Below are 24,634 nucleotides of genomic sequence, written 5' to 3'. Positions count from 1 at the left end.
TTGTGCATATGTATATATATATATATATATATATATATATATGAGATAAAATCTTACTTGAAAACTTAGTATTTATATTGCAGAGTGCATTACTAGTGGGATGTTTATAAGCACTCCTAAATATATATTTACTTACTTGTGGGTAAATAAATACTGACCTGCAGTCAAAAGTGTGTCCAGGGCCATCAACACAAATCCCTCCATTAAGACAGATGACTGAATTAAGTTCAGGCTCAGCACAATTATCAATGCTTTTTTCACAGTATGCCCCAGTGTATCCACGTGGGCAAATGCAAATAAATCCATGTGCTGACTTCTGACAGAAGCCTTCATTCATACAAGGCATGGATGTGCAGTACTAGATTAAGAAATAGATAATCAAATTTGATTATTAGTATAAGGCTGACCATTTTAATAAAATTATATTTTTATTTAAATGTAATCTAAAAAACTGATGTGCAAGTTTGTTTGACATTTCCTTCCTCTGTTAATTGAAATATATGTTTATAATAGTGGGTTTTATTTTTTTACCTTTTATTACCAGAAAGACTCTGTCAAATATTCTATTGCTGATTTACCAAGAAAAAAATCATTATTAATCTTTATAAAAACATGTACCATGTCAGAGAACTGTCCCTGCCCCCAATAATGGTGCTAAAGCAAATTTCCTCTGCAGATAATAACAGAATTCACTAGCCCTTAGTGTCTATCATACCTCTGAGTTTTCCCCAAACAGCCCCAGTTCAACTCTGCTCTCCTAGGGTAATGATTAATAGTATTTCCATGAAATTTCAAAGGATTTCTGGGCTTGATCACATACTTAGAACAAACACTTCACAATGGATTTATGTCCATGTAAAATACCTAAATCTCTTGTAATAGCTGAAGTTTGAATCCAGTCATAATCTTTTAATTACCTACTTTTTCCCACGCATTTGTCCAAATGTATGTCCAGCATTACTGACACCTATAGCTGCAGAAGTGCAAATGTCTTGTAGAGTTAGAAGATTCTGGATAATACCTATTACTTTTTATGCTTAAAAAATATTTTAAAATTTCTCATAGTTTTACTTACTTATTCAACAAATGGTATTTTATTTATTGTAACTACATTGATGCGCAAAATGGCAATAATATCACCCACCTCATATGGGGTGCTATGAGACTTAAATAAAATAATGGCACTGCGTCTTAAACATCATATGTGATCAGTAAATATTATCTTTCTTTCTTCTCCACTCTGAAGGCCAAAGGCTCAGTCAGCCTCTATTTCAATCTTTTGGCACTTAATTTGAACAAGAAATATGTTTCTCTGCATATTTAGCTTCTACCATATCATACCATATGCTTTTAAGTTTACAGTTTAGGGTGTGTATATATATATATACACACACACACACACACACACACACACATTGTAGAAAACACATGTCATAATACCACAAACATGGTATAACATTATTTTTCATAATGTAAACTGAAAAGATTTGCACCCATAATTCTGAGAAATAATTTATGGAAAGTTATGACATCATTGGTAAAACTGATTATTTTCAATGAGTTATCTAAAGATATCTTAATGAACCTAAACTAACTTGAATCATTTTGCACTCTAGGTCTTGAGTTCTTACATTCTCAAGGATAATTGCACATGCAAACATAAGATACTTCCTCAGCATTTTACCTTGAAAAGTGATAATTTTCTAGAATTATTATTCATTAATTGACACCTATGCTTACAAATATTTAGTGACTTTTAAAAAGTGTTAACAACAGAAACTCATACTGACAAGACTATTATGGGAGCCATTGCATTAATATCATTTATCCACTGGAAAATTAGATGATGTTAAAAATAATCTGAGAGATTAATTAGTGTCATCTTCAATTAGAAATGAATTGTGCACCTCAGTATAATATTCCAGTCATGCCTGGAACTTAGATAGTAATCTTGTACACCCCCACCCCCCACAAGTGATAGAACTAAGTATGTTTTTGTAAACAAATGCTATGATATTTGTTCCACTTTTGCTTAAAATGTGAACTTGTTAAGAAAAACCAAGGGCACATAGTAGACTATCCTGTAGGTATTGCATTTTTATTTATGGAATAGAAAAGCAGAATTCCACAGGGAGTGTCGTGGAAACATGTTTCTCCCTTAGCTCTATTTCTAGATATGTATGGAATGACTTATTAGAAAACATTACATAAACTAATTGAATTGTATCTACCATGGGAAGACAGGGATAGTTTTTAGACTGCCAAAAGTTCTGTCTCCAGGGTTTCAAGAATCTTTTACTAAATTAATTAGAAAGCTTAATGGGAAATACAAAGGCAATTTCTTTTTAGAAGAAATCAAATTGTCATTTAAAGTTCTTGATCTTTCCTGGTTTAAAAATTTAAAAGGATGCCTTTCCTTTTGTTCATCATCATTTATATTGCTTTGCTATATTCTATTTAATATAATAAAGTGCTTTCCCAAAGAGTTCACTAAAGTAATTTCAGAAAATAAAATATATAAAAGGTTGAGTATTTAGAGAAAGAGATGGAAGCCGGGAGGAATCCTGCAGACCAGGGCAATCTAGACAACTGAGCTTGACCCCAGTGATATATTCATTCAACTTGTACTGAAAATATTATGCCAGGAAATGCACAGGAGCATGAAAGGAACAGGGCAGTGATATATTCATTGTGAAATTCTTAGGGCAAAGTACTAACTGGGCTAGTAAATGTGACAGTTATCTCACTGACTCAGATAGTTGTGTTCTTTCTGAGGGATGTGGTTTAGATCCACAGGGTTGTCCTGTGATCTCTGAACTTCCTAGAAAAGGAAGTTACCCAGTGTCATCTTTAGCATAACACTTCTCTCATGGCATCACGTTTTATTTTTTAGCATTGGTGTTTTGGGTAGCGGAACACTTTTCTCAATTAAGATCTTGGAGAAAGGAAAACAGATACAGAGAGAACCACTATTTTAAGAGTGGGAACAGAACAAGGTACTTACTAAGTCCCTACCATTCCCTCTGCAAAGGGGGGGTTAACCTTCACAGAATCCCGTGAACTTTGTCCAGTTCTGAATAAAAACTGCTAGTGTAGTCAAGTGTTTTTAAATGTGTATATTCAAAATCTCATTAATTCTGTGGGTTTTTACTTTGCAAGCTGCAGGGTTGGGCAATCCAAAAGACTGAGAACACGTCAATTAGATGTAACTATGGAATCTGTAGCATTGTAAGTGACACGTGGTTGCTGCTGGTAGTCAAAAGAGGCTGGAAAAGTAAATGCAACTTCTCTTACCCCTACTTGTTTTACTCTTCTGATCCAGGTTTGGACTCACTTTTGCATGAGTATTCATAGGCTTACCCTAACTTAGAGATTCAAGATTTAGGGAGGAGGGCAAATAGTGGAAGAGCTAGAGGACAAATACCTAGAGAGCATCGTGGCATTTATTTAAACAAAGGATGCATATACCAAGAAGTAATATTCACATTTTGCCAGAACAAATACATAAGAAAATATTTCTAATAAACACACAAGTACGGTAGGGCACACACAAACGAATGCGCAAGAGGGGGTCTTAAAATTAGTGCTGATTATTTTCTGCTATAAAACAGCATAGAATGAACTCAAACTTCTGCACCTAAAACACAGAAAGAATTTTAAGAGCAATAAACTGTCTTAAATATCCAAAAAAGGGTACTGATTGAATATGGTACTTCCACACAATAGAATACTAATAAGAAGAAAGTAGAATATATGGTAGTATCAAGAATATATTATTTATAGTACACATAATATAATATATATTTATAATATATACTATAATTAGAATAATCTGTGGTTGATTAAGTGAAAAAGCAAGGTACTCTGTGTGTGTGTATTGAATGTTCTCATTTTGCAAGATCTTGTTTATTTTAAGGATTTGTTTCTAATTAAAGGATAGTGATATTCTCTAAAATAATTTGTAGGAAAAAGCTAAACATTTGTTGAGGGGGATGAACTCAAACTCAAAACTCAAACCCTCTCCTGGAAAGCATTCTGATGGTTCAATCATTTAATTTCAAATAAAAGAATGAGAAAACTTGTTAAATAAGTCCCTTTTAAACCTGTCAAAAATCACAGAACCTTTAGAGTTCTGTAATAAAGTAAATTTGGATAGATGAAAATAATTTTCTGAATGCCAGAATCCACTATGTACTAGTGAAAGAATAACAAAAAATAGAAAAACATACATGATACACATGGCAGACAAAATGTAAGTTATATTAAATTAAAAGCTCATAAATTACAGTTCACACTCAGAGAAACACAAATACATGCACTCATGTGTGCGTACTCAGTTTTTTACATGCAGGAGACGCATGTGCAGCCTTGTTACATGGGTGTATTGCACTTAGGTAGTGAGCATAGTAAACAATAGGTCATTTTTTTGAACCACTCTCCTCTCCTTTCCTCTACCTTCTTCTAGTCCACAGTGTCTATTATTCCCATGTTTATCTCCACAGTTGTTGAATGTTTAGCTCCCACTTATAAGTGAGAATATATGGTATTTTCTTTTTTCTGTTCCTACATTAATTACTTTAGTTTTATGGCCTCCAGCTGCATCCATGTTGCTGTGAAGGACATGATTATTTTTTTATCACTCTGTAGTTTTCCATGGTGTATATATACCATATTTTTTTTATCCAATCCACCACTGATGGTCACTTATGTTGATTCCATGTCTTTGCTATTTATACACAGTTCTTTAATTCTTTCCTTTTATTTAGAGAACTTACATGAGTCCTTACTTTATATTAAGTCTGCTCATAACAATATATTCACTAGGAGTTAAAGCATACATTCTTTTATTTCTACTTCATCTAAGAAAGTCATGATATTTTAAATTCTGCAGTTAGTTTTTTTCCATTTTAGTTCATAACATATTTATAATTTGATATCTTAAAAATAATACTGCTTCCATGTACATACACACGGTGCATGAGGAAGTCTTATCAAACTCGAAAGAAAAATATCTGCTTTCTATGCTGCCCTTCTCACTTTTCTTTTCTGTTTGTGTGTGCACATCCAGAACTTAAATTACATTTTATTTCACTAGTCGTGGCATATGTTCTCTCCCCAGGCATGCGTTTGCTTTTCTCCAGCATTAATTATAATTTTTAAAGCTTCCCTCTAATTGTCACTTGGACAAAAAACAAAACAAAGTGCTTTAGGTTTCTCTAGAGAAACAGGATGAATAGGATAGATGTATATATGAAAGGGAGTTTATTAAGGAGTACTGACTCACACTATCACAAGGTGAAGTCCCACAATAGGCCGTCTGCAAGGTGAGGAGCAAGGAAGCCAGTCTGAGTCCCAAAACCTTAAAAATAGGGAAGCTGACAGAGCAGCCTTCCATCTGTGGCTGAAGACCCGAAAGCCCCTGACAAACCATTGGTGGAAGTACAAGGGCCCAAAAGCTGAAGAACTCAGAGTCAAATGTTTGAGGGTAGGAAGCATCCAGCATGGGACAAAAACGGAGGCTGGAAGACTCAGCCAGTCTAGTTCTTCCACATTCTTCTGCCTGCTTTATTCTAGCCTAGCTGGCAGCTGATAAGATTGTGCCCACTCAAATTGAGGGTGGGTCTGTCTTTCCCAGTTCACAGACTCAAATATTAATCTCCTTTGGCAACACTCTCACAGACACACTCGGGAATAATACTTTGCATCCTTCTGTCCAATGAAGTTGACACTCAATATTAACCATCACAGCAATTTTGCTTGTGTTGTTGCCCATCCAGCCCTAACATAAACTATATTTTTTCCATTCCTAAAGAACTTCACATATAACACCTTGCCCTATATTGACTCAAGTGCACTTTTCAGTTAGTACTGCCTATCTTTCTCCATTTCTCTTGCGTCTTTAGCCTTGAAAAACAGTTCATGAATCTCCTTCAGAGTGTGTTATCTAAGTATTGTACCATAGAGAAAGTTAAAATAAATAGGTCAGCTAGTAAGTAAGACAGAGATACAGCATTAGAGAGAGAGATGTAGATCACTTTCTATGTGGAGCTGGTGAAGTAGGAAGTATATCTAATGATTATTATATCTCAATTTCTTATAGACATTCAATATCTAAGATTTACAGAATGAGCAAAATTACATGTAGAGTACACTTAATGCATTGGTGGAACATGACAAAATTTTTAAAAAATTATTAAGCTATAATAATTATTCTAGATGGTACTAGTACAAATGAGATAAAAAGTAAAGAAACAGAATAGTCCAAAAACTAACCTATATATAGAAGTCTACTATATGAAAAGCAAAGCATTCCAAATCGAGAAAGAATTAAGAGATCCTTTGATAAAATTTCTTGGAAAAAATCATTATGCTTAAAAGAAACCATTAAGTTAGATTTCTAGTTTTTATCAATCATAACATATTCACTATGAGTTAAAGCACTAAAAGTATCATGAATTCTATAATTGTAGTTAATGAGAATATAAAAATATATTTAAGATATTACAGTTCGAAGGATTTCTTTGGAGAGTGGCAAAGCCCATTTAGGAAGAAAAAGGTAAAGACAAATATGAAACTCTCACAATTCAAAAGCTGTATAAAGTAAGGATGTCCCGACTTTATAAAAGATTTGCATTTTTTCAGAACCTAGTAGGTTTTATCTATAATTTAAAATAATATATACAAATCAAAAGTAAAGGGCAAGTAAGCAAAAAGAAAAAGGGCTATAAGTAGGCAAGGCAGAAAGAACTACAAATGGCAAAAAATAGTATAGAAAGGTGTTCAATCTTGATAGTAACCTAGGAAAATGTAAATTAAAATAATGACAAACTGTATTTTCCTCATGAAGTTAGTCAACACTTTGTAAAAAGTGATTTCATTTAATAGGATATAGGTAAGCCGGTGTGCTTGTACTCTCATCAGGTAAACATGGTCTTCAATGTTTATTTGGAATACTTTATAGCTATTAAAAAGAATGAAGCAGGACTCTGCATTTTAATGGAATATTTCTAATATATACTTCTAAGACAAAAATATCATTGAGTATAATGAATTTGCTCTTATGCTAAAATAACAATATTAGGAAAAAATCTAGAAGCACTTAAGTAGAATTTTAACAATTGCTCTCATAATATTGGCTGTATATGTATGTATGTATGCATATGGTATATGTATGCATGTATGTATGCATATGGTATATGCATACATACATACATATGTCAACAATGTCTATTTACTGATATTTTAATTCAAAACAAAGAATATGATATTTGTACTATCAAGAAATATGGTGTTAGTGATTACTTCAGGCAATATTCGTGGTAATGCAAACAGGACGTATGGTTCATTCATTCTCTACCAGGGAATTGATTTATTACATTTCCTTTTCCACATCAAGAATGGCTTTCACAATCCAGAACAAAATAAACACAATATCAACAGATAATTATGCTTTTTAAAACTGTGTCAGAAAATGTGCTAATTGTTTTACATGCATTACCTCATTTAATTCTTGCAATAACCTGAGGTAGTTACTGTGATTACTTTATTGAATAGTCAAAACATAATTTTAAAATAAATGTAATTTGAGAACACACAGTAGGTAAGTAGCAACACAGAGTTTCAATCCTGTTTCTCATTTAACTACTCCATCACCCGTCTCTGAAAGGGCCACTTACTGAATAGCTACTGTGTTTCATGAGCATTCTCACACATGACCCTGTGATGTCAGAACTAGTATAGCTATGCTTTACTGACTAGGGAGAGAGACACAAAGAGTGTAATAAAATACCCATGGTTTCACAATGACAAAAGCTTTTAGTTTGTATGCTTCCTCCCTTTACTATGTTATTGTCAATCAAAAATGATTTGGAAGAACTCCTGAGGATTCCAAAAGGCTCACAAGATTCTCATCTACCAAGAACGGTCACAATCTTCAGTCAACCAACATTTCTCAACAAATGAGGCATCCCATATAAAATACCATATGTCAATCACACCACATGAGACTCCTGAAGATTGAAAGACATATCTTGAGAATAATAAAGGTGTTGCCCACTTCTTGATATATACATCCAGTATTTATATTCTCCTTGTGATATCTAAATTAATTGAATCCTATGTCATTCCTACATATCCACAGATACCTCTGTCTCCTAAGACCAGAGAGGACGAGGCAGATGGTAAAATTTAAGCCATCTGAGCAACTGTTGATAATGGATACTTCTAGGATTTAGTTTGGTGGGGCAGTCGGCGGGAGGGAGGGGAATTGTGGAATTTTGTAACAACAAAAGACAAAGAAGGAAAAGGTGGGGAAAAAAAAAAAGCCATGATTTGTAGTTTTGTTTGGAGCAGCCAAAGAATTACACAGAAGAAAGATGAGAGAACGTAAAATCATCAACAACTGTGAAAGAAATGACTTCGAAACCTACAGCAAGCAATTTGATTTTTCTTTTAAATTAAAATTTTTTTGTCATATAACTTTAATACAATTATAAGACTTACATTAATTTTGTTCTTACATTGTATGCTAGTCCCATCTGCATCACATGAACATGGATATTCATTACTAAGTTCTGTGCACCTGAAACACAGAATTAGAATTAAATTTTCAAATAAGTAGATGTTAAAGCATAACTTCAAGGGAGTTTCACCATTTAAACTTTTCTTTCCTAGTTCAGGTGAAAAAAGCACTCCCATGAGCAATACAAAGCAGAGTTTATTCCTGGGTTTCTTATCCTTGAAGGTGACTGGACTGAAAAGTGGATCAATTTTCATTTTTGCCATTTTCCCCATGGCAATGAAAAGAACGAACAGTTTTAAAAGATAAAAAGTATGTCTAGGGCTTATGTGAGAAACTGAAGTTAGCTATGGCCAGGCTGCATTGCAATGAGCTGCCAACCTTCTTTCTCCCTTCCCTGCTTACAAAGTAGGTGGCAGGATTAGAAAAGAAAAGTAACGCAGAAGCAAGCAGCATGGTTCATCTGTGATATATTCTTCTTTGCCACCTGCATCTCCTAGAAATACCTTCACTCTAGATGTGTATTAACCAATATTTTATCCATGATCAGAGGAGTTATTACACAGATTCATAGAGTCATAAAATACTTTTCATACACATAGGGATGAAAGAACCAGTTTATTTAGGAACATTTTAAACACCAAGTGTATGGTATTCTCTCTCCATAGAGCAAATGATAGAATGTCTCATCATCTTACCTGCTAGCTCTATTAACATGAGCAGTTACCTTTAAGTATATTAAAGTCTAATTAATCCACATTTATAGAAAATTAATTTATGCTAATGAACAGAAATAAAAGAAGGGCAGAGATAATGTATCAGTACATTGCATTAGCTAAAACTGGCAACATCTGTCATATTAAATGTACTTAGCTCTTGTTTTATGAAACAGCATAATTAAAATTATCTTTATCAACTTTCCCTTGACAATAAGCCTTAAATATTGTGTTAAATATACTTTCATAAAGCTAATAATCAAAAAAAAATAAAAATAGCTACCTTCCATGTAGACAAGGATTTGAAAGGCAATCATTTGCATTTGTTTCACAGTGTGTTCCAAAAAACCCACTCTTGCAGTCACAGGTATAATGATTGATACCATCAATACAAACTCCATCATGGAGACAGGGCTCTGATAGGCATTCATCTAGATTTATTTCACAATTGATGCCTGTGTGGGAACAGACAAGGCAAAACATGGAACCATTTAAATACAAAACTCACAAGTTTGTTCATTATGGTAAACATCCCCAAGAAACAAAGACTTCTTGCTATAATGATAACTTGATATTTGGTAGCAAAATAAAACATTTTCCAAGGTTGAATATATTAGGTCTGTGAACATCCAGATTACTAATTTAATGTGAATGACAAAAACAAAGCACAAGCTTAATATACTGAAGAGATTGTTTTTATTGTAATGTTTGTTGAGAATATTAGTGAAGTAATGAATTATATCAAGTTGTCACTGTGAATACTAATTTATAATTTTTTTTTGTAATGGTGTTTGAGAGTCAAACATTTATTACCTACAAGAATTAAGAATAAGTTTGAAGTTTTCTTTTCTTCTTTTTTTTTTTTTCTTTTGTTGTTGAGACGGAGTCTCGCTCTGTCGCCCAGGCTGGAGTGCAGTGGCTGGATCTCAGCTTACTGCAAGCTCTGCCTCCCAGGTTTACTCCATTCTCCTGCCTCAGCCTCCCAAGTAGCTGGGACTACAGGCACCCGCCACCTCGCCCGGCTAGTTTTTTGCATTTTTTTTTTTAGTAGAGATGGGGTTTCACTGTGTTAGCCAGGATGGTCTCGATCTCCTGACCTCGTGATCCGCCCGTCTCGGCCTCCCAAAGTGCTGGGATTACAGGCTTGAGCCACCGCGCCCGGCCGAGTTTGAAGTTTTCTAAATTTGGCTTTAGTGAATCCATTAATGGGCTCTCTGAGATTTCTAAATGAAATCTAAGTTTGACTAAATACCTGGGATTTTCAAAGGCCAAGTAGCGAATATTTTTAAGGACCTACCAGGAACCACCTCTATGCTCAGCTAGAGGTACCAAACCAAAAAATAAACTTCCTGTTAACCCAAAAACGTTGTTAGGGAGGCAACAATTTACAGATAGAAAACATCTAGATAATAACATAAGCAGAGCTTAATAGAAAGCAAGATTGTGTTTCGTATGTTTGAAATATCTGGAAAGAGCACAGAACCATTGTAGAATTGTTAGAATAATTTATTTGCCCATTATATCCATTACTAGCAAGCGTCTACTAATAAAAACTAGCATTGATTGAGCACTTATTGGTGTGCCCTGCCCTTAAGGCTTCCTGCACATTATCTTAGCAAATGCTCATCAAACCAATAAGCAGATCTCATTAACCTTAACTCACTGGTGAGTATTCAGAGTGTAAGTAAAACTTCCAGGCCACACAAGCCATAACAGCAAACCAGAATTTAAATCATGTTTCCTGTGACTTGTGCTTCTGATCATTACTTTAAATTACCTACCCTGCAGCTACTCTGTTATGTGCATAAGTTGCTATGCTGAGTAATACCGTAGATACCATTTGGAAAACATGGTTCTTGTAGCCAATACATAATACCTAGTTGTAAAAAGAGATAAGTAATAAGCTTCTTATGATGAAGAAGACAATGAAAATAGCTGACGTGGGGATCTTACTATGTGCCAGACACACTAATTTCAGAGGTTCATAACACAGTTTTATTTCCCACTCACTCTCCATTATTAGAGTGAGTTACCGATCCTCTTTACATCAACTTCACGTTGAGACCAATGTTAATGAATCATGCTCTATCTGGGACATTGACATCTGTGTTTAAGAGGAAAAAAGATACTTCTCTTTCATGTTGGGCTTGGTCATATGACATAAAATATAGGTGACTCTTAAGTCTTTCACCTACAAATCAAGTTATACGACTAAGTCCAACAGAAATGGAATGGGAAAGAATGTTTCTCCCCCAGGAAAGGGCAGATATTTGTAACAATAAAATTTAGTACAAGCATAATCAATCAAGTTTCCCACTTGTAAATGAGTTACTTATTGGTACATCATAGGTTTATTGGGATGATAGAGTATAGGCATGCACCAAAAACAACCTAGCCAAGGTCTGATACATGTTTAACATTTTATTACTTTCAGGTTCTTGATAAAAATATCACAACCACATTATATTTAATTAGTGATTTGGGCAGTTCCAAAGACACCACCATTCCAATTAGGAAGATAAGTGAAAAGTCTCTGTATCACTATGTAGAGTGTTGGCAGAGTCAGTGCTGAAATTTTCAGTTAAAAAAAGATAGATGGTCAATTTATAACAAAAGTGTGGGGGCAGAGACAGAAAGTGTTAAAAGAGTTTGGGACAGGATGCATCCAGCAATGTTGGGAGATGAGGAGATTTGACAAAAGACACTCCACTCTGTTGTTGAAATGTTCTCTCCATAAAAGGCAAACATGTCTCAATTTAGCTAGAGATAGCATCATCAAGATTATATTAGGATCTTTTGTTCCTAATGTTTTATTCATTAATTAAAATTGTGGTTATAATTTGACTTTCTAAGTAGCCTCCAAAGAGGATAAGAATGGAATAACTAGCCAACGTGAACATTTTGGTCTCTATAAACCATTCTCATTTTTAACATTATAGTCCTTCAGATTCATACATATCAAAGTCCTCTTTACCTTTCTAACTTCATCTTATTTTAATCTCACCCTTGACTAGTCCACTTTACTTACATTGATCTCTTTATGTTTTCTCAAAAGTTTTAGGCATGCTGTTCTTATAAGACCTTTGCACTTTTATTCCCTTCCCAAGAAATCTCTTCCAAATATTTCACAATCTACATCTTCTTCAGGTTTTTACTCAAATGTCACTATCTCAATGAGGACTATTCAACCACACGATACAAAATTCATTTTTGTCTTAATCCACAATCGCTATTATCCCATTTTATGTTTTCCTCCTATAACAAGTAATCTCCTTCTAGCATTCCATAAGATTTATTCATATTATTTTTCATTTTGTCTGTCTTTCTCCATGACAAGCTTAGCTTCATAGAGGCATAGATTTTGTCTGTCTCATTCAAACTGCATACAGTCAAATATTTGTTAAAAAATAAATCCTTGTCATATATGTGTGTATGGGTTTATGTGTGCATGCTTTTGTATTTTGTTTTACAGATTTCTGTTATTTTCTCAGAAATCCCAGCCTCTTCTCAACCACAAACAAAGCAGTTCTTGAGAATCTGGGGAAACTGTTAGTCCTTTCAAAAGTGAGAGTCAGAATCCAATGAGGTGATGGTGATGCCTCTGAGGCGCATAACAAAAAGAGTGTGCAGCGAACGGGAAATATTTAATGGGACCCCTGCTTTTTCCCACCTTCAAACAAAGACATGTTCATGTGTGAAAAAAGACACACAGTTGTGGAGGGTCTTGGAATTTGGTTCACAATGATCTCCCACAAATAATTACCAACCTATCCAAACTCTAAGTTATTCATCTGTAAACTATGAATAAAAATATCTCTACTGTAGCATAGTAGCGAGATGTTCATAATTATGCATATATATATATAAAACAATACATATGCTACCTGATTATTATTACAACAAAATTGTTTATCTTCATAGGATAACAATGCTTTGACATAGCACATCTAAAAAAATAGTATTTATTAGACATGATCAAAGCCTTGGCTGAAGTGTCAGTCTCAGTTTTTTGCCTACATTGCTTCATATACCAGGTATTTCTTACTAGTCATTAATTTATCTAATGCATATTTATGTGTTAGTCACAGTTCTAGACTCCTTGCATAGTTCCCTTGACCTGGCATTCATCACTGTCACCTCCATCACAGCATAGCAGATGATTTTCACAAAATCTAATGATTTCATTACATTTGACAAAAGAGCCATGATACATTTTTTTTCTTTTTTTTATTTTGTTATGTCTAACATATTGTTCTTTCCACCTACCCGCCTGCCTGCTTTGGAGCTACAACAATAGTCTATGTTTGAAATAATTTTCAGTTTGTGGTTTTAAAGTTTTTGATTTCATTCATAAAGCAGGCAATTCTTTTTTTAAGCAGAGTGGAAGGTTACCTGTGATATTTGAGGTTTTTTCTATGATCCCACTTATGTGAAAATCCTCTTTACTAGTCCGTCTCAACATTGCCTCCAGAGTGAATATTTTCACATTGGAAATTACACAATCCTTTTGGAATCAAGCCATTTAAGTTCATAAACTGACAGGTTTGATCAGCAAAATATTTTCATGCATCAACAATATTATAATAGAAATTATATATATTCATATATATGATTATACACATATATACATATATATATATGTCAATCAGTTGTCTTTTTTCAGACTGTGTTTTTTTTTTTTTCCTTACTTTCTCTTCATTCCCTTTTTACCCAACTTCTTCCCATTGGTCAGCGTTACATATTCAGACAAGTTTTTCAAAATCACTGTCCTGATTCTTATTTTTTTTCATTTCACATATGAGAACCTTGAAACATCCTTTATGAACTCTCCATTGCCCCCAGAAATAAATGTAGTCTCCCTCGCCTAAAACCAAATTCTCTGTTCCAATCTTTCCTTACTTGTCGCTGCTCTGACTGATATTATCAACTACTCTCATCTCCTGGTTTATAAACCTGATTGAATAATACAATCAACTGTGGAGTTTTTAAAAATACAAAATCTCAAATCTGAATCGCTGAGAAACAGGACTGAAAAGCTATATTTTAAAAAATCTCTCTAGATGATGGTAAATCATAGCTAAGGACCCCTGCTTTTTTATCAAACTGGCTTAAAATTAAACATTCTCTATATTTTCTCATATCCGTGTTAGCTCCTGATAGTTCTGCCTGAAATGTCATTTCCACATCTCTGTTTGCAATCTGTTTTTTTATTTGAGGTCCTACAAAATTCTAGTTAATTTTAAATATTCCTTTCGATGTCTCCCAATGCATATCAGCTAATATCATTTATCAGAGTCTCCTTGGAGTTTATTTATTTGAATTATTGTCTTATCTTCAAAACTTCATTACTAGTTATTTGAGCCAGGGATCATACCTATTTATTTTTACTTCATGAAAATGCCAAATACAAAACTTTTCATGTAGTAAATGATCAAAATAGTCTGCTTAACTACTACTGAATACATTCAAATTGTGATAACATTTTGAAAATGACTAAAATTTACATAACGGCATGATATTTACAAAGGACATAATCAAGTTAATACAGGCATATGATAATTGCATAATTTATGGACTTAAGAATCAATGACTTTAAAAATTCAAATTCATATTTCTAAACTTTTTGAATTACAAAATTAAAAAATATCATAAGAGCTCCAAAAGCAAAATGAGAGTTTTGTAAAGGTTTCTTATTATGAACAATATTTAAATTAAAAACAAACAATTTTAACTGTCATATAAAAGATTTCCAGATAGGCAGTCCAGCAAATGCTATTCTATGAGAAATAAACTAAGCAAACATGCAACCTTAGTGTTTAAAGGTATGTCAATCAAAAGTTATGAGATGTACAAAAAAATCCAGAAACAACAAAAAGTGGATAGAATAACGATAAAGTTGACAGAGAGATTAAAATGATCAGAGAAGGAATTTAAAATATCTATTTAAAAAATGATTGATATGTTAAAATATATCATAAAAGGTGGACAGATGACTGATTCAATGAGGAATATCAAAAGAGATGGAAACTATAAAAATATTCAAATTTAAATGCTGGGAAAATAATAGTTACAAGATGAAGAATTAATTTAATGAGCTTATCAGTGGACTGGACATAGGAAAGAACCAATGAACTTGAAGATAAGGAAGTATAAATTAAGCAAAAGGAAACCGTTGGAGGTGAAAAGATTAAGAAAACAGAAAAGAGCTTCTAAGAGATGTAGAATAATATTGAAGGTTCTAACTGACTTGCAACTGGAATCCCTAAAGTAAAAGGGAGAGATAGTATAATAGGATAAATATTTAAAGAGATAATGGACATGAATTTTACTAATTAATGGAACTCTGTAGCAGTTTCAGACAGTGTACAAGCTATTTTGCTGTTTGGCCCATATATCTTAGAAGCCTAGTCTATGGTATTAAAGATATATGTAGTGGAAAATATGATGCATACTATTTATAGTAGTGCCAGAGGAAGAATCATAGACCGAGACTCTAGACCAAAACTAAGACATATGTAGCAGAGAATTATCCTGAAATTCAGAAATTGTTTCTGGCATAAGTCTGGGTAAGTGGTTAAGATGAAACATCTGACCATGAGACATCAAGTATCCATGAGTACAGGACTTCCAACACATTTGGCAAGGCCAGTAGCAACCTACAGTAGGTAGAACATCAGGAATTGTGTATGAATATGCCACAGATCACAGATAGTTGCACTCTTAAGTTATGTACTTCTGTCACAAAAGAAACTCATCCTAAGTTCATACTATTTCTGTATGGGCCTCCCTGGTGGCCATCTGAAGGAAAAATAAAAAGTCTGAGCTTGGTTTATGGACGGGTTGACTTGGCATATGGGTATAAACTGGAAACAGACTGCTGCTTCCTTAAAGTCTTATTAAGAGGTTGCCTAAGAAGATAAAGCAAAAGGGAAATCCTTCTGATGGGCAGATCTTCAGTCACATGACGTGGTCATAATCTTCGGGTGGAAATAGCCCAAGATAAGAATACGCATGGAGTTTTAGGTAGTGGCAAATGACATGGCTGGACTGGAAGGTAAAATATGAGACCATCTGGGTCAGGGAAATATGAGAAAGAGGCATATACTGGACTAATAGGAGTGGGTATGAAGTGTGAAGTTCTCTGCAATGCATGTTAATGAAGAAGAGGCATTAAATAACCATACAGAAAGAACTCAGCCAGAACTCAACATCTGTCCTTCTCTGGCATCAACCACCACAATAGTGGTACAACAGGCATGAACAGAGTAGCTTGAGTGGCTTCCCTCAGATATCCAATCTTCCAGGAACAGAGAGCACAGCCACTACACACTTAATGGTCAGCCTTTCTTATTTCTTCTGCCAATAGGTGTTTGGCCAGCATTACTACTCAAGGGCTTATGTAATGTTGATCCATCAATATGAGAGCTCTCATAAAATCTCATTGGACCAAGGAAGCTACTTTACAGCAAAACATGGTAGCAATCAGATAACAATGGATCTGTTGGTTTTATGATGTAGCACATCAACCAAAAACTACTAGGTGTAACTGAGATGCCAGTTTGGAGATGAGAGATTTTGGGGATGGAATACCATCTTACAGAATGCAGTATGCACTCTACATCAATAATCATTATATGATGCTTTGTTCCCAATAGATATAATATATGGAATTGGGAAACAGGGGGTAAAAGTGAGTGGATCATGTGACATCCTTCTTTGTGAACAATTGAGAAATTTGTGCTTTGCATTCCTGAAAATATAGGCTCCACTAAACTAGAGGCACTGATTACCAGGGGAGAGATCCTTGTGCTAGAGAATACCACTAGAATTCCTTTTTGAAATGTATGGTTGTTATAGGCTCTTTGTGCTAAGAAACTATCAGTCAAGGAAAGAAGTTTCTTATTATGATAGGGACTGAAATGTTTGTGATCCCTCCAAATTCACATGTTGAAATCCTCATCCCTAAAGTGATTAGGTCATAAGGGCACAGGCCTCATCAATGGAATTAGTGCCCTTATAGAATAGGCCCGAGGAAACTTCCCCCATGTGAGAACATGGCTAGAAGGTACAATCTATGTACCAGAAAATGACCTTCACTGGACACCAAATCTGTTGCCACCTCGATCTTGGACTTCTCAGCCTCTAGACCTATAAGAAATAAATTTCTGTTATTTATAAGTTACCCAGCCTATGGGATTTTGTGATAGAAGCTCCAATGGACTAAGATACAAGGGTAAGTGCTGCTGATAATGTGGAAGGGGGAAGTAGGATGCTGTTATAAAGTAGGGACAAGGATAAAAATATGTGGCATTAAGGTGATCTACTGAGCAGAGTCTTCATTGTCATTCATGAACAAACAAAAAAGTCACAGCCTTACTAGGAGATCAACTCTCAGGCATGAGTTTCTAGATTAATTCATCGGGTAATCCAGTAGGCCAGCATATTTTCTATCCAAAGATGAGGGTAATATAATTTGCACAGGAGAGGAGAAAGAGAAGTATCAGAAGCTTAGTACCAAGGTCAACTTTGGTGAAAGAAACTGGAGTTCTTCCCAGTAATCCCTGAAAGTGATCTTGTCCATTTACCCAGGAAGAGGCAAATTAGAATTTTGGGTATCTGTTTCGAGATTAGGTGTACTTATTTTAGAAAGCAGGCAGATCTGAGCAGCACAAAGGGTTGACTACAGTAGATAAAGTAATGAGCATTCCACGTCCCCATTCAGAACAGTAGCAGCAGAACCTCCACAGGTAGAGGAGTTTCCTACCAAATTCAGAGTGAAATTTTCCCCCAGGAATTGAACATCACAGGGCCAAAGGGGTCTGCCTTGCCCAAGTTTAGGCCTCCCCTCTGCTGTGCAATGAGTGAAGGCGACTCAGTATGGATCAACTATGAAGGGGCCATCCCCATTTCATAATTCCTGGAGGGGTCAACTGAGGCTTCTGTTATAACTACAACTTAGCTCACCATCTTGCTTTCCCAGTCCTACTTCTCTTTACCCTCACAGGCATTACTGTTGAAAGTAGTCACTGATAACCCACCTACATGTAAATTTCAGTCTCTTTCTTAGGAAGCCTAACCTATGAAAAAGTTCCCTGGAAATTAATCTTTTCCATAGGAACACTTTTAAAATATTTTTTTCAAAAAACTTAAAAAAATATTGAAAGTGTATGAAGTAGTTACTAGGAAAATGTATATCATTAATAAATATATTGGCAGTATATATCAAGTACTGGATTAAACCAGCACAGATTTGGCATTTGATTGACAATCATTTGCTAATATTCCCATTGTTTGGAAAGAATTTATTAGAATATTATATCTGTTTTCAAAAGCTCTCCAAGGAACTTTTACTCACGCTTTATTTTCCTGTCTATAAATATCCCAGGTTTGGACAGAGGCTTTTAAAATTCATTACGGTAGTCCTTAAAGGTTTGAAAAGGACAAGTATCAATAAATATTTGATGATAAAATGATGATGATAATGATGTTCATTTAAATCTTATTTCTCCTTATACTTTCCTACATCATTTATGAAAAGAACAGGAGCAATTCACAATTAAATGAAGTCTTCTCTCCTAGACTTTGTTACCACAGGAATGTGGCCAGATGTTACAAGACTTCACAGTTTACTGTAAAAGTCATAAAAACAATTACTATGTCATTATAAAAAACTTTTAAAGAAGACATTCAAAATATCCTTCACAAAATTGCTAAGACAAGCAAAAACAATATTCTGATTAATATTAGTTACTCATTGTTTTTAGATCACTCTAAATGAGTGAGTCAAGAGAGCTATGTGAAATGAGGCACGTGTTTAATTAGGCAACTATGTTGAGAGCTTTGGAAAGTGAGAAGTTGTTCAAGGTGAAGATATGCAGAATATATCTAAGTACAAACAGGCATATGAGGACTGATTAAAAATGAAAGATATTAGACAATAGAAGTAACAGTTTATAGATGAGTATGACTTCTGTTCTAATGAATAATTACTTATTACTTGAGGACCCTGTGTATTAACTCTGATTAACATGTTAAAATATTATCAAAACTTATGAACTTCACATATTCATATGCATGTACATGGCTATAATTTATCAACTAACATAAATACTAATACAATCAGGAAATTTTACTTCAAACAAATGATTCTAACCCTTGCTAATATAATGCAGAAAATAGCTCATTATTTAAAGTACTGTTTAGTTCCTAGGTTCTGTTATGATTAAAATAAACTCTGCATGATTCTATTTGTATGAGGTATCTAGTCATCAAATGTATAGACACAGAATAGAATGGTGGTTTCTAGAGTGTGGGAGTGGGAGAAAATGGGTAGTTGTTCAATGGGCATAACATTTCATTTATGCAAGATGAATAATTTCTAGAGAGAAGCTATTAAGTATAGTACCTATAGTTACCAATATAGTATTGTTTACTTTAGAATATTAGGATAGGTTGCATGTTAAATGTTCTTACCACAAACACACACACACACACACACAAAGAATATTAGAAAATTTTAGAAGGTGGGATTACAGGCTTGAGCCACCGCGCCCGGCCAATCCCAGCACTTTGGGAGGCCGAGACGGGCAGATCACAAGGTCAGGAGATCGAGACCATCCTGGCTAACACGGTGAAACCCCATCTCTACTAAAAAAAAAAAAAAAAAAAAAAAAAAAGCTACAAAAAATTAGCGGGGCGAGGTGGCGGGCGCCTGTAGTCCCAGCTACTCGGGAGGCTGAGGCGAGAGAATGGTGTAAACCCAGGAGGCGGAGCTTGCAGTGAGCTGAGATCCGGCCACTGCACTCCAGCCTGGGCGACAGAGCGAGACTCCGTCTCAAAGAAAAGAAAATTTTAGAAGGTGATGAATATGTTTATTATCTTGATTTTGGTAATAGTATCATGGATATATACATATGTCAAAATTAGTCGAGATGCATATATTAAATGTGTGTAGCGTTTTTGGATATCCATTGTATCTCACGAAGCTACAAATGAAGTCTTATTAACCATATATACTATAATGATTTCTATCTCATAGGGCTAATGTGAGGATTAAATGTGTCTACACAAAGTTATTGCAATCAAAATATTTCAAAGGACACTATTTAGAGACAATTGCTCTAAGCTTGTCTGAATGAGTGCCTTAAATATTCTTATGTGCATCATTGAGCCCCAACAGTAGACCCTGCCACATTCCCCATTCCAACTCATAAGAATGAGAATTGAGATCATTAGGATTAATTTTATGGCTTATTACATATAAACATTGATGCATATAACTATTTCTGAGTATGCATACCTTATTTGTTATACTTCAATACCACAATACCATTTCACTTATATGTACATCACAATCGTTACATGGTAAAGCATTTCAGTAGGACTACACTGAATAAGATTAAAAATCAGCTTGCCATCAAAACGATTCTTTAAATGAATAATGATTTCATAAAAATATTTCGTTGTAGGTAACCTGTGTGTAGCTAGAAAAACATTTTAATCATGCTTAAAATGTGAATTTTAGGACAATTTTGCTTCATATAAAGAAGGCTAATAATCAGTGGGATATACCGGCATGACTAGTGTAAAAATATTGAAATGTTCTGTAACTAGCCATTGGATGTTGCTGTTGCTCACCCTTCTTAGCAGCCCCAACATTTCTTCTGCGACTATCCAGACTGTATGAGTCATCAAGTGAGGCATAGGAACATGAGGTTATACATAGGTCAAAACAATCATTACATAATTTTATTATTACCTCTGAAGATGAATATAACAATAAAAATGTTTCTCATATCAGTGAGCTCATGTTTAAATTTTTTGAATCAAAGTAGCTTGTAATTTTTTGTATTTTATAACAATTAGAAATGAAATAGCCTTTAATTGCCATTATTTGTTAAAATTATACTTCTACCTAAGGAGAATACATCATAAGCACTGAAATCTTTCTTTTATAATTAAAAAAAAAAAGTAACATTGAATGGCCTAAAATTATGTTATTAGAAGATAACAAATGGAATCACTTTTACAGAATCCTGGGGCTTTGAACAAAATTTGGGACATTTTACAATGTATGTTTCTCTTATTTCTGACAACTCTACCAAGTAACCGGAGATCAACGAAAAACTCTAATTTTAATTCTTCATTTGACTGGGTTCCAAACCAGGGTCTTGATGAAATTTAAGGATTTTGTTTATCCCCTCCAGGTTAGGCACAGCCACATTCTGACATAAAGATTGATTTAGGTTCAATGAGTCAATCGAACACATTCAAGAAAAACCCTTTGAGAAAACAAAGCAGACCTAGCAGTCACTGAGACCAAGCTGTGAGCCAGAACACTCAGAGCAGAAAATAAATGGTCTTTATTAGAACCAAGAAGCGATCTGAAACTTATACAATTTTGGAAGTATTCTTTAATTTAAAAAACACTCAGGATTACAAATATAAAATAAGGCACGATATGTTAGAACAATCCCTTCTATGTAAAGAGGTTACACTTTAAACATATTAACTTCATAGTAAATTCATTTCTAGTCGATCTTATTTTTAATTCAGAGCTGCATGAAAAATGGAAAATTTTGAAATTAATATAATTTCAACTCTTCTCCATATGACTAATTCCATAATTTACTTAAGTAGGAAGCACACTTTAAAGACTAAGTTAATTTTGTCAGAGAAGTAAAATTCATGATTAAAAATATCCAATGACCTAGTTAATTTGAGATTTAATTTTCCAAAATTAAGAAAACATCTTATTGGAGGTGCTTGCTTTAATCCTTAAATCAATAGCATAACATTTTACTTATTCAAAGGTATAGACAATGGCTTATAAGCTGCACCTAATTCATACTTTGATAAAAGAATATTGTTTCTAGAGTGTCATTTTAAAAATAATAAATTTCTATAATATTTAATTTTAAAGACCAGTTGAAATAAAATGTTAAGTGATAATTACAGGACTTTCTATACTGTGTGTTTTGATTAACAAACACAATTCTTAGTTGCTAATTTGATTTATGCAAAAACCAACCTCTTAACTTGATGTTAACCACAGGAAATAGATAAGGCAAACTGACGGTTGTACTACTGAGAGACAGTCCAATATCAAATAATAGCGAAAATAAGTTTTGAAGTAACATCTTCTGATTTAAAATGAGTAGCCCAATGTGTGTTATGCAGAAGTCAAAGAAGTTTAAAGATGTAAAGTTATAGTTTCGTACTAGTAAATGTTTAACTGGCTCCTGGAAGAAAAAAAATCAGGAAGCAAGTGCGTATTTATAACATAGTTTAATTCCCTGATGCAGTACTCCCATATTTTTTTATTTCAATGTCCCAAAATTATGTCTACAAACTCACAAAGTTTATAAAAATTAATATTCAGCTCTCATGAGCACTATTAGCTTTCCCCATCACACCACTGGATAGGTACATTCCTAAGTATTAATTTGGGGTTGAGCAGAGTATTAGAGAACTAGAAACATGTGCATAATACGGATGGAGAAAGGCAATAGAGGTTGTTGTTGAGGGAGCTGTTGAAATTACAGGAGAAAGTATGTAGTGTGTGTCTGCATGTGTGTGTAGCAGACAATTCCTCACAATGTTATAGAATAATACAGTCACTAATTAGCATAATGTGGCTGAGAAAAAAAAAAACTTGGGGCAAGATTTTAATTACAAGATGACAATAAAATTATTTTATTATCAACACTCACTGAATCTTATGTACTAGATAAGCACTGGTGATGAAAGCATGGCACCAGACTTAGATACCAGTTGTGTCCTTATTTTACATAGCAAAGATGGCCACAGGATAATATACAACCTCTTGAAGATCAAGCTATTGTTAACTGGGTTAATAGATCTGGGTTTTGACACAGAGAGTCAATTATGAGAGTATTCACTGCTAAACATTTGAATCAATTGTGTATATATTATAACAAATTTAAATTTTATTCTATAAAAATAGAATGAAACAACATTGAAAACTATGTGCCAAGGCTAGAGACAATGAGTGAAGTAATGTGGGAGTATTATCAGTTCAGCTGTGAATCGGTAAGACCTAAATTATGATGATGATAATAGCAATAAAAATAAGTGATGTATAAAAGACATCTCTACTTCTTTTGGGCTAATGGTCAAATGCCTCCCCTTCCTCCATTTTATTGTAAAATATATTAAAATGTTTTAAGTTGAGAAAATAAAAGCAAACAAAATAACCTCTCAAATCTCATAATTGTAATATTTTATGTTTTAATTTTTTCCATATGCCTCCATACATACATACATACGTTGGCACTTTCTCAATGTAAAATATAAATACTTAATTATAACGTGTCATTTTTTTTTTCATTTGGTGACATGGTCTTCAGTCATACCATTTCAATTATTGCAAAATATATACATTTTTCTATGAGGAATATGTATCATAAATATTATGATTTATTTTATGTATGTACATACACTATAAATATATGGCAATGTATTCTTCCATGAAGAATGTATACAATAATCTATTTAACTATTATCAAAATAATGGTCATTTATTTCAACATTTCACCAATATAAATAATGAAGATCTTTATACATACACACACATATATTTTTGGGGGTTATCTCTGTAGACAATTTATGCAGGGAAATATTTCTTCTAGGCAAAATTTTCATTTCAAATGAGTATTTTAGCTCACTAGTGTTTACCTCACTAGCAGGCAGTAACATGCATATTAAAACAGTGAAGCATAATTTTTACAATATTTTAATTAAAAAATCATTAAAATTTCTATTAAAATAGCAATATCCAGTAGTGATGACCATGCAGTCAAATGAGCACATGCTTACAATCTCGATTGGTCTAAAATTTGTAAAAACTTGTCAAAATGTAGAAAATGTCATAATTTAGAGAGCAATTTAGGGAAATGCTGTAAATAATCTCTTCAAATATGATAAAAGACAAATATAATAAAAATTTCACAGATTTCTGTGAAATCTCACTTTAGAAATGTGCTTAAAAAGATGATTATTTCAGTGGTTTAAAAAAAGTGAGAAATTGGAAAATATATAAATGTATAAACTAGAGACTCATTAATTATAGTATATCCTCTTGATGAAAAGTTTGGCCATTATTATAAAAATGCTGTGGAAATTTAATGAATGGCATGGGGGATTTCCAGAACACACTGTTACTAAATAAGAATTCATGTGATCAAATCCTATGAACTGCATAAAACTAATAATAAATCCATCTTTAACATGTTATAGCACTATACAATTGTTATTGTTCACTTTTTGTGGTAGGCATTTTGTAATCTTTACTTTTTTTGTTTTCTGCAATTTCCATTTTCTATCTTGCACATGTATGGTTTTATTTATTTATTTATTTATTTATTTATTTATTTATTTA

At 33.6% G+C, this 24,634-nt stretch overlaps 1 protein-coding gene across 1 annotated transcript in view; it reads right to left on the bottom strand.

Annotated features, from left to right (window-relative positions):
* LOC108539741 (protein eyes shut homolog) overlaps positions 1 to 24,634 on the bottom strand; it is a gene marked incomplete at both ends in the record, with an annotated part of 872,682 nt that overhangs the window by 239,127 nt on the left and 608,921 nt on the right. Inside the window, 3 exon segments of the mRNA XM_017888636.1 lie at positions 159 to 358; positions 8,503 to 8,581; positions 9,518 to 9,689. Of these exon segments, the coding sequence (XP_017744125.1) occupies positions 159 to 358; positions 8,503 to 8,581; positions 9,518 to 9,689 (451 nt within the window).

This window comes from Rhinopithecus bieti, unplaced genomic scaffold, assembly GCF_001698545.2.
Source record: "Rhinopithecus bieti isolate Rb0 unplaced genomic scaffold, ASM169854v2 scaffold_1468, whole genome shotgun sequence".
Lineage (NCBI taxonomy): Eukaryota > Metazoa > Chordata > Mammalia > Primates > Cercopithecidae > Rhinopithecus > Rhinopithecus bieti.
Note: the sequence above shows the minus strand (reverse complement) of the source record. Positions and strands in the feature narration are given on the sequence as shown.